This window comes from Mustela nivalis, assembly GCF_964662115.1.
Source record: "Mustela nivalis genome assembly, chromosome: 2".
Classification (NCBI taxonomy): Eukaryota; Metazoa; Chordata; class Mammalia; order Carnivora; family Mustelidae; genus Mustela; species Mustela nivalis.
In genome coordinates, this window is record NC_139021.1 from 131,052,945 (window position 1) to 131,070,720 (window position 17,776).

The 17,776-nt window shown below is 38.3% G+C and overlaps 1 protein-coding gene across 3 annotated transcripts in view; it reads left to right on the plus strand.

Moving 5' to 3' along the window:
* Positions 1 to 1,702: 1,702 nt before the first annotated feature.
* VPS26A (VPS26 retromer complex component A) overlaps positions 1,703 to 17,776 on the plus strand; it is a 31,733-nt gene continuing 15,659 nt past the window's right edge. Inside the window, exons 1-2 of one of the 3 annotated variants that reach the window (XM_082715172.1) lie at positions 1,703 to 1,910; positions 8,120 to 8,269. In XM_082715172.1, coding sequence (XP_082571298.1) covers positions 1,908 to 1,910; positions 8,120 to 8,269 — 153 coding nt within the window. In that variant the 5' untranslated portion in view covers positions 1,703 to 1,907. Of the gene's footprint in view, positions 2,311 to 8,119; positions 8,270 to 17,776 lie in introns of all 3 variants that reach the window. The other 2 variants (XM_082715173.1, XM_082715174.1) reach the window with 2 other exon arrangements.

Genomic DNA, 17,776 nt, shown 5'->3' on the forward strand with positions numbered 1-17,776 from the left:
GATTCAATACCATTTGCCTTTCTTTTTTTTTTTTTTAAAGATTTTATTTATTTATTTGACAGAGAGAAATTACAAGTACACTGAGAGGCAGGCAGAGAGAGAGAGAAGGAAGCAGGCTCCCTGCTGAGCAGAGAGCCCGATGCAGGACTCGATCCCAGGACTCTGAGATCATGACCTGAGCCGAAGGCAGCGGCTTAACCCACTGAGCCACCCAGGCGCCCCTCCATTTGTCTTTCTTTGCTTTTGTTGCCTGTGCTATGCCTGTCATTTTTGTTGAAATTATGGTCGAGTCCAAAGAAGATTTTCCCCTACGTTTTCTCCCACCAGTTTTATAGCTTTAGGTCTTAAGCCCACTTTGGGTGAATTTTTGTACACAGTGTAAGATAAGCTTCCAACTCCATTCTTTTGCGAGTGGATATCTAGTTTTCCCAACATCATTTGTTAAACTGTCCTTTCTCCATTGATTTGTCATGACACCTTTGTTGAAGATAATATAACTACCCACTTGAGGGCTTTTACTGTTTTTAAAATTATTTTAGAGAAGTTTTAAGTTCACAGCAAAGCTGAGTGGGAAGTACAGTTCCCACATACACCCTGCTCCCCTCCACATGCTAGTATGATTTTATTTCCTGATGTGAACTTACACTGCTGATTTAAAAACTCTTTTTAAATACATGCATTTAAAGCCACAGCTCCCCCTATAAATACTTCAGCTGTATCACATAAATTCTATTATAATTTTCTTTTAGTTCAAACTATTTTTAAGTTTCCACTGCCTTCTTTGACATAGAGGTTTAGAATTATGTTGCTTGGTTACCATATATTTGCGGATTTTCTCTTTTTGTTATCTCTAGTTGAATTTTAGTGTGGTTAGAGACCATGCTCTAATTACAAGCCTTTTACAATTTTATACTTGCTTTATGGCCCTGCCTCACAAACTTGATTTTATTTTGTTAGGGATGGGACACTGATGGTGCGTTCAGATGATCATTCTTCTGCTTTGGTCACGTATACACTGCGGCAGTTTAACCTGCTTTTAAAAAACTAAAACAGCATCACATTCATCCGGAGGGCCTGCCTCTAGGCTTAGACCACAGAGTCTGGATGCGGTCAAACCAGCTGCACCGCCTGTTTTACGAAGCCCCCCAACCCCCTCACGTACTGGCAGGACAGCACAGCTTAGGTGGCTAGGTCGCAAACTATCCGTGTACTTGACAAAACAACAGATGTACCGCTCTCGAGTTTTCCCCACTGGCCGGCTCTTCAGGGTATGCGACAAAGCTAACTAGTTCTCAAAACCCAGCCGCTCCCAGTGGGAGAGGGAGCCGGGTCGAGTTCCAGAAAGATACAAGAAGAATGCCTCTTCCGTGGATAAGAGAATTTGTACCTTGCAAGGCCTAAGGAAGCAGCGCCTCGGGTGACAGCTCCCCTTTGCCTTGGCGGCCCCGTACCCACCCGATTAGAGCGCCTGGCAGAACAATCCCTCCTTCTTTCCCCCTTTTCAGTTACTCAAACTTCCTAAGGAAGGGGAATTGGGCGTGGCAAAGAAGCCCGTCAGCGAACCGCCCCCCACGTGACCGAAGATAGGGCGCGGACGCCCAGAGGAGCCTGCGTCCACTCAGGCCCCTCCCACTTTACGGCATCTCGGTGGCCCCGCCCCCCAACCCCGGGGTGGAGCACGAGGCCCCGCCTCCAAGCTGCCTCTCTTCGAGGGCCAGGCTGGCCAGTGGGGCGGGGCAAGAGGCCGGGAGGGGACTGGAGCAGAGGGAGGAGAGGAGAGGAAGGGAGGGGTCACGTGCGGCCAGCGGCTCGAGGTCACGTGACGGGCGCTTGGGCGGAGGGAATCTGGACTGGGAGTTCTGAGGGAAGCGGAGTGAAGTGGTGGGGACGCGGCGGCGGCGCTGACAATGGTAAGTGCGCGGCGGACCGCGCGCTCTACTCCGGCTCTGGCCTCAGAGCGCGCGGCGGGACGGCCAACGGCGGGCTCCGTGTCGCGGGTGGGGCGGAGGGCAACGGCAGGAGGCGGGCAGCGAGCAGGGCGGGGAGCCGGGTTAGGCCTGTCTGGTCGCCGCGGGATCGGGGAAGGGCCGGCGGCGGCGCCGCCTCTTCCCGGTCTCGCAGAGGCCCGAGCACCTGCGGGCGGCGGCGCGCTCTCCTGGCCATGTCGGAGGCTCTGCCCGCCTTCCTCGACCGGCTGTGGGGGCCCTGGCTGAGTCCTCGGACCCCGCCTGTGCGGGGGCTCAGCGCCGCCTCCCCTTCCAAGGTAGCCAAGTCCCTCCGCTCCTTCCGGACAGCCTCGCTTCCCTTCAGGTGGAGTGACCCGGCAGTCCCCCAGTTCCGGGCTGGGGTGAGGGGGAGGGACTGGGGTCACTCTTCCAGTGGTCACGAGATTGATAAACTCCGGGGTTTTGTTTTGGTTTTATCTCGATGTGGTGACATTCGGCGATATCTTGACCCCAGTTCAGCCTTGATGTTGACACTTGTAGAATGGGAGAGAGAAGGAGAAGGACACTGAAGTGGGGACGTTTTTAATCCAGAAGACTGGTTTTGTGCCTGCTAGTTTAAGGTCTGGCGGTCATTTCCTTCCCCAAGCCATTTTCTGGAAACTTAACGCTTTGGGATGTTGAAATGGCCTAGGGAACAGAGGAGGGAGGAAAGTCAAGAATACTTTCACCAGTTAGTGGGAAGCTCAGGCGTGGGCACGATGCGTTTAACTGTGTGTGTGTTGGCCATCTCCTCTAGATTGGGTCTCATTTGGCTCACTTCGGGTGTTCATTTCATTTAGCCAGCATATGTTGAGCGCCTACTGTGTGCTCGCCTGATACTATCAGCTTTCCCAGAACTCACCGGTTCAGGAAACTGCTTGAGACTTTTGGCTGAAGACGAAGCTAGGTGTATTTTTAAAAAGAAAAAAAAAAAAAAGTTGTTTTGAATAAATACATTTTTTAAAAAATTTTATTTATTTATTTGACAGAGATCACAAGTAGGCAGAGAGGCAGGCAGAGAGAGAGAGAAGCAGGCTCCCTGCTGAGCAGAGAGCCCGATGCGGGACTCGATCCCAGGACCCTGAGATCATGACCTGAGCCGAAGGCAGCGGCTTAACCCACTGAGCCACCCAGGTGCCCCATTGAATAAATACATTTTAAACTCAAGTTGATTTGATTAAAATCAGAAGAGTGAAGACAGGCATATTTATTCTTAAACTTGGGGCCTTTTTTTTTCACGCAGCAGATAATTATTTAGGCGTACCCAAGGGCCACTAGCAAAAGTGAAACAGTCCTTGCTCTCTCTTGTAGCTTAGAGTCTAGAGGGAGGTAAACATCTCTTTGTATAATTATTTGTTTAACGTGGAAATAACAGTTGTGATAAATTTAACAAGGAAGTATTTGAAGACCTTGCCTAGTCAGGGAGTTAGGAAATATTCATTGAATATACTTTGCCCAAGAAGACTTAAAAGTCTTTTGCTTATTTTAAAAATTATTACTTTTAATAGGCTTTTGAATTAGTGTAAGAGCAATTTATTTTCAACTTACTGGTCAAACATAAACTAAATTGTAAAGCTTTAGAACACTTAACTGGGCATAAATGTAATCTGTGCATGAAAATTTGCTGTTTCATTGCTTGTGTAAATTTTGAGAGTCTCCCTTTCCACTCACCTTGAGTTGCACTTCTTTACATCCCTTGGAAGGAGTGAAGTTTCTAAAGTGAGCGCTAAAAAGTTTGTTGGCTTTTAACATATCCACATGCAATTTTGCTGGATGGTAATGCTCAGTATGGGTTTATGAATTATATGAAAAATCTTAAATTAACCTAAAGGTGATAGGAGGGTTAGGCCACAAGTAGAAAACTGTAAAAACAATGGTATAATCTTTTAATAGTCATATATATTGGAGTCTAGTTATTTAAAGGCTACCTGAGTTTTGACTTATATATACTTGTCTAATACTGTCCTGAAAATCTCATATTCTGAATGCTCACTTGAAGATATCTTCACCAGAACTGAGTAGTCTTTCGCTTTAAAATGTCTCATCTGTAATTGCAGCAAAAGTCTCTGTTAATGTATTCTAACCTTCTTTACAGTTTTCATTCCCTTTCCACTGTCTTCACCATCCTGCCAATTATGTATTTTGTTTCCTCTTTACCTATCAGGAGAACTATCATAATTTGTGAGGAGTTTTAAAACTTTTAATTTCATGAATTTTCCTTTGAAAAAACAGAAGATGCACATCTTGCAATAAAGACTTTAAAAGCAAGACTTTGGGTAGAAAATATTTCTCTTTCAACTTCTTTTAGAAGGAAAACAGAAAATACAAACTTTTTTTCTCAGTTTTTTTTTCTCTTTGTTGCCTGCTTGTTAAATGTAAGACATCGACACTTTTCTGGGGCTTTCAGTAGGACTCTTTCATTTTTGATGTGTCCTAGTGTGGAAAACTGGATGTTATCCTGGTGCTAAAGTTTCTGTTAACATTGTTAAGGTACTATAGCTTTTTACTCAGCCTATTATGCATGTGCTGTAACTAGGCTTTTAAAAATACCTTCTGCTCTCTCCCCATATTAGTGTTTTGACTGTGTTGAAAAGTAAGTCTGCTTTTTAAATTTTTAGTTACAAAATACTCTTCTGCATACAGAAAGTAATAGAAGATACCACATAGCTTTCTCAGATTTTTAATGCCTAGGAATTTTTCATTTTTATCTTTGGTGTCAAAATGAGACTGTTTAATTATAATTATGTTATTGGTTAATTGTGAAGTTTCATGAGACTTCAGTCTTTTTTACACCACCTTATTTAGTGGAAATTTTGATTTCATTATTTTTGATTAATTGATCTTTTAATACAGCTTTCAAATCCCAAGTTCAGTTCTGTGTGTTAAATATCCATATGTGGAAAAAGTTACCATAACAATTCTTTTATCCGTAAAATAATTTTTATTGTTTTCACATCTCATTTTTCCCAGAAGCAGCTCTAGGATGTATTAAGGGGAATGAGAAAATTACATTTTATTTTTCTGCTGCGATTTATATCTTAAATGAGGCTCTTGTGTTCTACCCTTTCAGAATTGCTCTTCCCATAGCTTCCCCCCACCCTGGCTGGCTCTGTAGTTTTCACATATTAGAGAGTTAGTAAATATCAGCAGCCTGCTTTTGAGCTGCTATACATTCTCTTATCTGTAGCCCTTAGGAAAAAATAACACCATTTAAGCAAGTTTTGAGTATAAAACTTGTAGTATGAAAGCTAACTGAAAAGGGGCATTGCATGTGACCTATCATTGATGTTTTTCATTCTAAGTTCAGAATACTTTTCTGATTAAAATTAATTTTTTGGTTAAAATTGACTTAGTTATTTGTAAAGTTGCCAGGAAGGATTAAAACGTTGAAAGGAAAAAATGCTGTTTGTGTCTTTGTAGTATGTCAGAAGTATAAATCTGCCAATTCTTTGAGTTGATTTCTTGAAATTATAATCTTTTTGTTTATATAGGATTAATAATAACAAAAATGCAAGCAGAATTTAGGAAAGCATTGTCTCCTTTGATCATAGTATCGCCCTGTGACCTGCAGAGTTTTGAGAGGATCATTAGCTTGCTTGCTGTTACTCTGCCACCTGAGGACAGAACTGAGGCTTGAGGAAAGTTCCTTGCTCTAGACGTAGCTACTGCACCAAAGCTAACTTCCTTTGGGGGAGCTCCCATCTTTCCAGATATTCTGGGTTTAATTCATTTCTTTTGTGTATCCATTTATTTTTTAGTATCAGGAGAGTATTATTTTATTCAAAATTAACACTCAGTAGGTATTTGAATGCTTTCTACTAAATGCCACACACTACTCCTAGCTACTATGTCTTCATTGGTGAGCAAAGGATAAAGTGTCTGTCCTCCTGGAGTTCAGTCAGGGATTCAGGTATTGAATAAGCACACACTATAACAGATGATGAAGTAATAAAACTACATGGTGTTGTGAGGCCTAAATTTGGAGACTCTAGTTTCAATTTAGGAACGTATGGGAGGCCTCTTTATGGAAATGAGTCAGACTGAGATTCAGAGGCTGAGTTAGTTAGGTTAAGGATACTTGGTCTAGGACAAGAAGGAACCTGGCAGATTTGATTAACTTGAATAATTTGAGGCTTGTGTGACTGGAGAGATGATAGAACAGATATGTGCAGACCATGTCAGGGAATACAGTGTGGGTGTGTGTGTGTGTGGGTGTGTGGGTGCGCGCGCACGTGCACTTGTGCACTCACGTGTGCACATATTTAAAATAACATTTCATTGAAGTACACAAGAGTGCACAGATAAGTGTACAGAAGAATAAGTGCACAAAGTGATCAAACCTGTGTGTGAAGTGCTCAGATAAAAGCAAACAGCGTAATTAGCACCCCAGAAACTCCCTCTATGCTCTCTTCTAACCACTTCCTGACTTCTGATGCTATAGTGTGCGCTACATGTTTTTGACTTTTTAATAAATGTAATTCTATAGTATGTGTGAAAGTTATTATTGTGTATAGTTGTGTCTCATCCCTTTGCCTACTGTATGAATATAGAATAAAATTTATGTATCCATTCTCTTGTTGATGGATATTTGGATTGTTTCCTATTTGGGGCTTTATGAACCAAGATATTATTAACATTTTTATATTTGCTTCCTGGTTCATGTATGTAAGAGTTTCTCTTTAGGGTATATATCTAAGGGTGTATTTTCTGGGTCGTGGGATATGTATATCTTTAGCTTAACCAGGTAATACCAACAATTTTTTTTTTTTAAAGATTTTATTTATTTATTTAACAGACAGAGATCACAAGTAGGCAGAGAGAGAGGGGGAGGCAGGCTCCCTGCTGAGCAAAGAGTCTGATGCGGGGCTTGATTCCAGGACCCTGAGATCATGACCTGAGCCGAAGGCAGAGGCTTTACCCCACTGAGTCACTCAGGTGCCCCAAATACCAACTATTTTCTAAAGTAGTTCCAATTTATACTCTTACCAGCCCACTGAAGGATTTTAAACAGAAAATTATGAGATTTATGTTTTTAAGAGATTATTGTGGTTGTGTAGGGCAGACTAAGAAGGGATGTAGGATGACAGGATAGAGGACGGTTGGTATAAATTAAAAAAAAAAAAAAAAAAGACTAGGGGCACCTGGATGGCTCAGTGGGTTAAGCCTCTGCCTTCTGCTCAGGTCATGGTCTTAGGGTCCTAGGATTGAGCCCCGCATGGGGCGCTTTGCTCAGCAGGGAGCCTGCTTCCTCCCCACCCCCTGCCTTCTTGTGATCTCTGTCTGTCAAATAAATAAATAAATAAATCTTAAAAAATAAAAAGACTAGAATACCAGCTTTCTTTAGTAACAAAAATAATCTCCAACTGTATCTGATATTGGAATTACTAATGGAGTCCATATTATTATCAACTAATGTGTTTTGGCATTCATAAGCGGTTGATTTTTGTCCTTTATATTTCTGTCATATTCAGGATTTCCATAACAAGGCTTACACATTTTATTTGGAAAAATTCACAGAAATTTAGTCTTCTCCATTAGAGCCAGTTCTATTTCAAGAGTTTTTACAATGTAACACTTCCTGGTCAGACCTATATAGCAGTGCATTTTATAGTAAATAGTACGTTATAATAATGCATTTGGATTTGTATGAGTACTGCATAATTTGGATTGTATGAGTGCTGCATATGAAATAACAGCATAGAAGTATAACTAAAGATAGCTTTTCAAGTCCAAATGTTAAGAATTAATTTTTTAGATTTCTGGTATAGTAGTAATTGATTATTTATAGTGGTTACCTGTGGAAATGATTGAAACTATAGCATGTTTAAATTTTAGTTTTCTTTTTGTCTTTTAAAAAACCGTGGCAAAAAACATGCAATATGAATTTGTTCTCTTAACATATTTTAATGTACAGTACAATATTAGCTGTATATACATTGTTATACTAAATTTGTTTAGTTTTGAGGTCGAATTTGATGTAAGTTCTTACTTCCATGTTGAACTTACAGATTCGCATTCTATTTAACTGTAGGTAAGAGATACTTAGATTTGTATTATAAAATGTAGTGACTGACAAAACATAATTATGAGCATTTTCCTTTTATATTTCCTTTTATTTTCCTTTTTTATTTCAGAGTTTTCTTGGAGGCTTTTTTGGACCCATTTGTGAGATTGATGTTGTCCTTAATGATGGGGAGACCAGGAAAATGGCCGAAATGAAAACTGAAGATGGCAAAGTAGAAAAACACTATCTTTTCTATGACGGAGAATCCGTTTCAGGAAAGGTAAATCTTTTGTTTGTGAGAAGTACCTAGATGTAAGGTATTAGAATTAATCACCAAAGTTGTCTGTACTGTTTCTAAATTTGAGTGATTTTGTTAGAGGTGGAAATTTTTTTTTTTTAAGATTTTATTTATTTATTGACAGAGATCACAAGTAGGTGGAGAGGCAGGCAGAGAGTGAGAGGGAAAATAGGCTTCCCGCTGAGCAAGAGCTCAATACGGGGCTTGATCCCAGGACCCTGAGATCATGAGTGAGCTGAAGGCAGAGGCTTAACCCACTGAGCCACTCAGGTGCCCCAAGGTGGAAAGTTTTTTTTAGAAGTTCAGCTAAAATCCTTGATTCATTAGCGCATTTACAGGAAAAAGTCTTAAAGTGGAGGGGTTACAGGAGCAGAGTCTAAAATTGCAAGCAGGGGTGTCTGGGTGGCTCAGTGGGTTAAAGCCTCTGCCTTCGGCTCAGGTCATGATTTTAGGGTCCTGGGATCAAGCCCCACATCGGGCTCTCTGCTCAGCAGGGAGCCTGCTTCCTCCTCTCTCTCTGCCTGTCTCTCTGCCTCCTTGTGATCTCTGTCTGTCAAATAAATAAATAAAATCTTTAAAAAATAAATAAAATAAAATTGCAAGCAGAATTTTGTGTTTGTGACTATGCATCTGTTTTGCTTCACTTTTCCAAAGGGGCTGTGATCCACTCAAAGTTTGTTTCTCCTTTTACATAAGTTGAGTTACAGAGATTGGGGATAACTCTTTAGTAGACCTTTAAATGTTTCTTTCTCATTCTTTACAGCTTATCTCTCTGCACTGCCACCGTTGGGTCTGTTGATCTTCGTAGAGGACTTAATGTACATTTGTAATGTATCTGTGTAGGATCAGGTGCATCTGTGATCTCTTCTGTAAGGTTTCAATTTTCCCCCTTTTCCTTATCAAGTGATGCATAAAAGTAGTCTTATGCCTTAGCGAATATGATTAATACTCGTTAATCATAATTTTTTTAAGTAGGCTCCAAGCCAAATGTAGGGCTTGAACTCAGACCCTAACTGAGATTAAGAGTCCAATGCTCTAAGTGTGCTTGGGTGGCTCAGTGGTTTGGGTGTCTGACTCTTGATCCCAGCTCAGGTCTTGAGCTAGAGGTGATGAGTTCAAGTCCAGCATTGGGCCAGGTGTAGAGTCCACTTAAAAAAGTCATGTGCTCTATTGACTGAGCCATCCAGGCACCCCTTTTTGTTTGTTTTTAAGTCTAGTAGGGAATAATCATTGTCTGGTTTAAAGTGATCTTATGTCATCTGGGTTTGTTAGAGGAGTTCGTGGCTAAAAAAAGGAAGATGGGAAAATAAGGGAATGAAAGCTTCTTCATTGTGATTTATGGAAAGTAGTGTGCCTTCAGGTTACAGTTTTTGGAATTACAAGATGTCATACGTAGTAGTCCTAATCAATAACTGTAGATTGCATTTTAAAAAATCTCTTGCTCAGAAGATACTTTATCTGGAGTCTGATTATTTACTGATCTGAGATGTTTATCATTTTTAACCTTTTATTGTAAAATAAAACAGATATTGAAAACCACAAAACAAATAAATAATCATAAGGCATGTTTTCTTGTAATTAACATTCGAGTCCAGAAGGAGAACTTTGCCAGCTACCCAAACATAGCCTCTTCCTCTCAAAAGAAACCACTCTGCTGGTTTTTATAATATAGTTCCTTGTGTTTCTTAATTGTTTAGTTTTGCATCCTTAAAAAGATTGATAACGCTTTTAAAATCTCTTTTAATCTCAGATTCCCTCTTCATGCCTTTCTTACACTTTGAAGAACCGGAGACACTTAACTATAGAGTTCTCTTGATTGCATACTCATGATACAGTTGTTGCCTGTAAATTGGTAGCTGGATCTAGAAGCTTGATCTGAGTCAAGTTTAGTTCTTTTGGCAGGAGTATATGTGGTGGTGTGTTGTTTTTTTTTTTAAATCGGGAGTGCATGATGTTTGGTTTTCTCTCTCTCTCTCTCTTTTTTTTTTTTAACAAGTGTTGTAACTGCTGTTAATATTGATTGATTCCTGGCATACCTTTAGAATAGGTTATTAAATAGGTGACTTATGAGTACTCTGATAAGAAAACTTTAAAGAAAGAGAAGAAAACAAGCATTGGTTACCTGTGACCCAGCATGTTCACTAAGAACAAGTCTACGTTTTCTGAAATATCTGAGTATAATAAAAAGATCATTGGCTTAGAGTTGGAAGCTCTAATCTTGACTTTACCACTGTCTTGGTAGGTAACTCTGGGCAGTCATTTAACTTTCTGGATCTCACAATAAAATTAAGAAAGTTGGACTGAATAATTGGTTTCTAAACTTGGTTTTGCATTGTAGTGTCTCTGCATAACAATTCCTCATACCCTAGATGTAATTTTGAAGTTCTGAGAGTCTGACATCCCAACCAAAGCAAGAATAAAATCCTTTTATGATATCCTTGACATGTGAATTTCTGCACGCTTTTTTCCCCAGATCTTTTTTTTTTTTTTTTTTTTTTCAAGAAATATTTTTTTAGAGCAGTTTTAGGTTCATAACAAAATTGAGAGGGAAGTACAGGTATTTCCTGTATGCCTACTGCCCCTACACATGCATAGCATCTCCCATGATTGATGTCACTTGCCAGAATGGCACAATTTTTACCAAGGATGATCCTACATTGACACATCATAATCACCCAGTCCATAGTTTACCTGAGGGTTCACTCTGGGTGTTGTTATTCTGGGGGTTTAGACAAATGTATAATGACATATGTCCATCATTATAATATCATATGGAATATATTCATTGCCCTAAAAGTCCTCTTTTTTCTGCCTATTCATCTCTCCTGTCTCGCCTGCCAAACCACTGGCCTTTATATTGTTCCTGTAGTTTTGTTTTTTGCAGCATGTCATGTAGTTGGAATCATACAGTATCTAGCCTCTTCATACTGTCTTCTTTCACTTAGTAATACACGTTTAAAGTTCCTCTGTGTCTTCACAGCTTTATAACTCATTTATCTTTAGTGTTGAATAATAGTCTATTATCAGGATGTACCACAGTTTTACCCATCCATTCACCTACTAAACGATATCTTGCTTGCTTCCAAGCTTTGGCAGTTATGAATGAAGCTCATGTAAACATCTGTATGCAGGTTTTTGTATAGGCATAAGTTTTCAACCCCTTTGGATGAATACCCAGGAGTGTGCTTGCTGGATTGTATGGTAAGCTTATCTTTAGTGCTATAAGACACTGCCAAACTGTCTTTCAGTGTAGTGCTACTATTTTTCATTCCTTGAATGAGAGTTCCTGTTGCTCCACATCCCTGCCAGCATTTGGTGTTGTCAGTGTTCTGGATTTGGTCCCATTTTAATAGGTGTGTAGTTGGTAATATGATGTTGAACATCTTTTCTATGTCTCTTGGCCAAGTGTCTGTCTTCTTTAGTGAGGTGCCTGTTCAGATCATCTGCCTACTTTTTAATTGGATTGTTTGTTTTCTTGTTTTAAGAGTTCTATGAATGTTTTGGATAACAGTCCTTTCCGAGATCTGTCTTCTGCAAATATTTTTTCTCAGTCTATGGCTTTTCTTCTCATGGTCTCTCACTCTCTTGGTTGTTACATGGTATTAATTTTGATTTCCCTGACATCCATTGAAGTTGACCAGCCTTTCATAGACTTACTGGCCATTTGTTATCTTTCATGAAGTGCCTATTCTAGTTTTTAGGGGGTGAGGAGAGCTTGATTTTCTACTCAATTGACTTTTTTTCTTATTGATGAGTAATATTTTTGTGTGTGTGTTCTTGGTACAAGGCCTTTATGCTTCTGAGTGTAGGGTCTTTTGTATATGTGTTGTAAATATTTTCTCTCAGTTTCTGGTGTGACTTTTCATTATCTTACTGGTGTCTTTTGATGAATAGTTCTTAACTTTAACAGGTGATAAATGTTATGTTTCCTTTTTGTTGGTGTGTTTTGTATCCTATTTAAGAAATCTTTGCCTACCTTATGGGCATGAAGATATTCTCCTGTTATCTTTCTCCTACAATTTTTTTTTTTTTTAAATTTTACACTTCACATTTAGATCTTCAGAGTGCTTGGAGTTGCTTTTGTCTTTGCAACCTAGGAATTAAGGCTAGTTCCCCCCCCCCTTTTTTTTTACTCTCCTGTATGGGTATCTCATGAATCTAGAACATTTATCCTTTCCTTCACCGCACTGCAGTATCACCTTTGTCATAGCAGAGGTTGTGTGATTCTTTTTCAGCCATTGGTCTGTTTGCAGCATTTACTTTCTTTTCTTTTAAAAAAAAATAGCCTGTTGAGTATAATAACATACCAAGAAATTCACCCTATTAGAATGTACAAGTCAGCGTTTTTACTATATTTGCAGAATTGTGCAGCCATCACCACTAATTCCATAACATTTTCATCACCCCAAAAGAAATACCATATCATTAGCATTCACTTCCTTAGTGAATAGACTATTTGTGCCCTCATTTGTGTGTTGAAACCTTGGGACATGATCTCTCATGAGGACAGAGCCCTCATGAATGGGGTTAGTGCTCTTATATCCCTTATACCTTCAGCCATGTAAGAACACAGTGAAAAGACAGTCATCCTTGAACCACAAAAAGAGCTCTCTCCAAATCTGCTAGCACATTGATCTTCAACTTCCCAGCCTCCTGAACTGTGAACAGTAAATTTCTGTTGTTTATAAGCCACCCTTGTCTACAGTATTTTGTGACAGCAACCCGAATGAACTGAGACACCTAGGAACCACTAATCTACAAATCTGATTTCTTTCTCTATGGATTGGTCTATTCTGGACATTTTATGTAAATGGAATCATAGGATATATAGCCTTTTCTGTCTGACTCCTTTCACTTAGTGTGATGCTTTAAAGGTTCATTTAAAAAAAATTGGTAAACATATACATATTATAAAATTTGCCATTTTAACCATTTTAAAGTGTACAATTCAGTGGCATTAATTACATTGACAAGGTTGTACAACCATCACCACTATTTCCAAAGTTTGTTTATCACCCCACATAGAAACTTGGTACCTGTTAAACAACTACCCATTTCCTTTTTCTCCCAGTCCCTGGGTACCTCTGGTCCCCTTTGTTTTTCTGTAAATTTGACTATTCTAGTTATTTCTTAAAGGTGGTCATATAAGGGCGCTTGGGTGGCTCGGTGGGTTGGGCCTCTGCCTTCAGCTCAAGTCATGATCTCAGGGTCCTGGGATTGAGCTTTGTATTGGGCTCTCTGCACCGCAGGGAGCCTACTTCCCCCTCCCTCTCTGCCTGACTTTCTGCCTACTTGTGATCTCTTTCTGTCGAATAAATAAATAAAATTCTTAAAAAAAAAAAGTGGTCATTTAAGATTTATCCTTTTGCGTCTTATTTCCTTTAGCATAATGTTTTCAAGCTTCATTCATGTAGTATGTATCAGACCCCTTTTTTAAATGATTAACTAGTATTCCAATATATATCCATGTGGAATATGAATATACCACATCTCCTTTATGAGCTCATCAGTTGCAGACAGTTGGGTTTCTACCTTTTGACTATTACTAATAATGCTGTACATTTGTGGACAAGTTTTTGTGTGAATACATGTTTTCATTTCTCTTGGATGTATATGTAGGAGTGGAATTGCTGGGTCATGTGTTAACTTTGTGTTTAACTTTTAGAGGAGTTGGCAATCTTTTCCAAAGCAGCTGCATTATTTTACATTCTTTCCAATGATGTATATGGGTTCCAGTTTCTTTAGTTTCTTGGCAGCACTTAATATTGTCTGCATTTTTTATTTATGGCCATTTTAGTGGGTATGAAGTGGTATCTCATTATGGTTTTGGTTTGCATTTCCCTAATAACTAATACTGAGCATCTTTTCACATGCTTATTGCTGGTGAAATCTTTGGAGAAAACTCTTTTTATATCCTTTGACCTTTTTTATTTGGTTGCCTTTTATTTGCCTAAAAAAGGCAAATAAAGAGTTGCAGGAACTCTTTATATATGCTGGATACAAGTCCATTTATCAGTTATATTTCACAAATATTTTCTCCTGTTTTCTGAATTGTCTTCACCTTCTTGTCTGTCTGTCTGTCTGTCTTTCTTTCTTTCTTTCTTCTTCTTCTTCTTCTTCTTCTTCTTCTTCTTTTTTTTTTTTTGTCTTCACTTTCTTGATGTTGTCTTTGGAGCACTAAAGTTTTAAATTTTTATGAAGTTCCAATTTATCTATTTTTTTGTTTGGTTGCTCATGCATTGGTGTTATTTGAGAAACCATTGTCCATTCCAAAGCAGTGAAGATTTATACTCTGTTTTCTTCTGAGAGTTTTGTAATTGTCTTACATAGGTTTTTGATCCATTTCAAGTTAATACTTATTTATGGCATGAGTTAGAGATACAACTTCATTCTTTTGTACGTTGATATTCAGTTCCAGCAATATTGTTAAAAAGAATATTCATTCCCTACTGAATTGTTTGGGGACTCTTTGGGGACTCTTGTAGCATATACTTTTAAAACTAAAATTAATTGCTGTCTGTTAAAAGTCTTTTGGAGATTTTTTTGAAGCATTTTTTTTTCCCCCAAAGATTTTATTCATTTGAGAGAGAGAGAGGGAGTGAGCATGAGCAGGAGAAGGGGCAGAGGGAGAGAGAGAAGCAGACTCCCCTCTGAGCAGGGAGCCCAAAGGAGGGCTCGATCTCAGGACCCTAGGATCCTGACCTGAGCCACTGGCAGACATTTAACCAACTGACCCACCCAGGTGCCTGTTTTTGAAGCATTTCTTAAGACAAATGGGACTATGTATATTATTACAAGATAAATAGAGAAATTCTTGAAAGGTACTTACTCAGATTTTTTTTTTTTTAATCCTTAGGTAGAATATTTACTGCTTCGTTCATGTTCAAGTGACTGTTCTTCCTTAAGGCTGGAACAGTTGTAGTGTATCCTAAATTTTTTATGCTTTAAGAATATATTTGAGCTAGGTATCCTCTTTTCGAAATACAGCTTGTATCACTTTTTACCTTCTGAATAATTTTGAGAGAGTCTTACTAGATTGCCTGATTAACTGTTGAGACACAATAATTGTGAAAAATTTGGTAGTAATATGGGTATATTTCTGGTGGGTTCATAAGTTATAATTCCTTAATATTCTTTCAGATTGGACAGTGATAAGTAAATTGTCTTAAAGAGGTGTTGCCAGTGCCACGTCACCTATAATGAACTCTGTATTTCTTATTACAAAAGTGAACAATGACATATGTTTATTCTGAGATTATAGGGCTTTATAGTTTAATTCTTTAAACAAAGAATATTATCTCAGTATCTTTCATCAACATGAATATGGACCACATTCTTCTGGCAGCAGTGGGAAATGAATTTTGGAAAACTACAGTATTCAGCTACAGTAAAGTGCAGATATCTCAGTAATTTACTGTAAATGATCCTATAAATGGTGTGTAGTACATTGATAGGTGTTTGTCTTAAACACAATGCAGATGAATTTTACTCCTTACACAGCCCCTGAAGACAGCATTATTGGAGACATCTACAGAATATTAGCTGCTAAAGATGATGAAGAATGAGCTTTGAGATTGGCTTGTTAGAACAGTAAATATGTTTTATGTAGTTTCCCTGTGTTTTGCTTTCATGGCCTTTTTTAAAGAGGTATACATTGTCTTACCTTTCTCAAATTACTAATAGCAAAGGGAAAAAATAGTAACTTTAAATTGGTAGATCACCTTCACTAAGTGATCAAAGTTAAAATAACCATTTGGCATCGTGTACTTCCTAATAAGATACACTGAGAAGGACACAACTTCCTTTCTGTGGTATTCTTGCCAAAAATGCATAAGCTGAGTCTGATTGTGATAAAACCTCAAACCCAAATTGAGGGCTGTTCTACAAAATAAGTGACCTGTATTCTTAAAAAAAAACATCAAGGTCAAGAAAGGCAATGACTGGGGCGCCTGGGTGGCTTAGTTGGTTAAACATCTGATTCTTGATTGTGGCCTAGGTCATGCTCTGTGGGTCCTGAGATTCAGGATTCAGTCCTGTGTTGGGCTCAGTGCTTAGTGTAGAGCCTGCTTTAAGATTCTCTCCCTCTGCCCCTCCCCACCTACATGTGCACGTACTCTCAAAAAAGAAAAAGTCAATGACTGAGAAATGTTTTGAGATTAAAGGAGACTAAAGGGACATAACTATATGTAATGTGATTCTGGATTGGAGCCTGGGCAGGAGAAAAAAGGGAGTAAAGTACATTATTGGGACAATTGTTGGAAATTGAATATAAACTGTGGAGTTACAAGTTTCCTGATTTTGAAAATTGCACCGTGATTAAGAGATTATTTTCTTAGGTACACATGAAGTATTTATGGGTAGAGGAGCATGGTATCTTCAAATTACTCTCAACTGATTAAAAAAAAAGTTGTATATGTATGCATGCACATCTTATATATAGAGAGAATGATAATTTATAAATTTTATATAATTTATATGTAATATATTATATATAAATATAATAAAATTATATTTTGTCATATGTGACAAAATACAAACATGGTAAATCTGTGTACAGGTTATGTGGGATTTCCTTGTACTATTCTTGGCACTGTTTTATGTTTGAAATTATAATAGAAGTTATGGAAGTGTAACAGTTAGTATTAATGTTCTTTAACTCAGTTCACAATCTTAGTTTCATTTATATTTCTATGCTCCATTGCAGAACAGCTTTTAAATAAAAATGCTTGATTATGCATACCAACTCTGGGATCTTTCGGATTCCATAATATCTTGCATTAGGCTTAAAAGCAACTGTGTTTTGACATCAGTGGGAGACTAAGGACAATTTCAGAGTTTAGGCAATTTAGTAGAAAAATGGAATGACTCTAATTTCTGCCTTAGTAGTATGGTGTCAGAGTGTTTTTTGAAGAACTGTAAACTTAAAAATATCAGACACAGCCATGTTTCAGTGAAAGCATTCCCCAGATCTGTTGCCAGCTAGACAGTTAATAAAAGTATCATGTACTTATGTGCTTTATTAGTGTAAATTAGGGAATAGTTCTAATTACTGCCTGGCTTGTGAAATAGTTGCGAGTTAGGCTTGTATTATTTGAGGTTCAAACCGAAAATTCAACTTGTTAGTGTGTGAAGCCTCTAACTATACTTTCTTCTTTAAAATAAGTATTTTTCTGAGTTTGAAAGTATTAGTTGCCTGTGTAAAAAAACAAAACAAAAAACCTTGGATACTACAAAGAAAACAAAATTTCTCATATATCCCAGAAGTAACTGCTTTAATAGTATTTCTTTTGTGTAATCAAAAAATACATAATTGGCATTATTCTCGTGTACAGTTTGACCATGCTTCCTTCATGTAACATATCATGCACATTTTCCCACATCATTAAAAATTCTTTGATCTTATTGTTTTTAAACTTCAATAATTTTCCATCATATGATGTACCACAATTTATTTAACTATTTACTTCTTTCTCTGAGATATTAATTTGG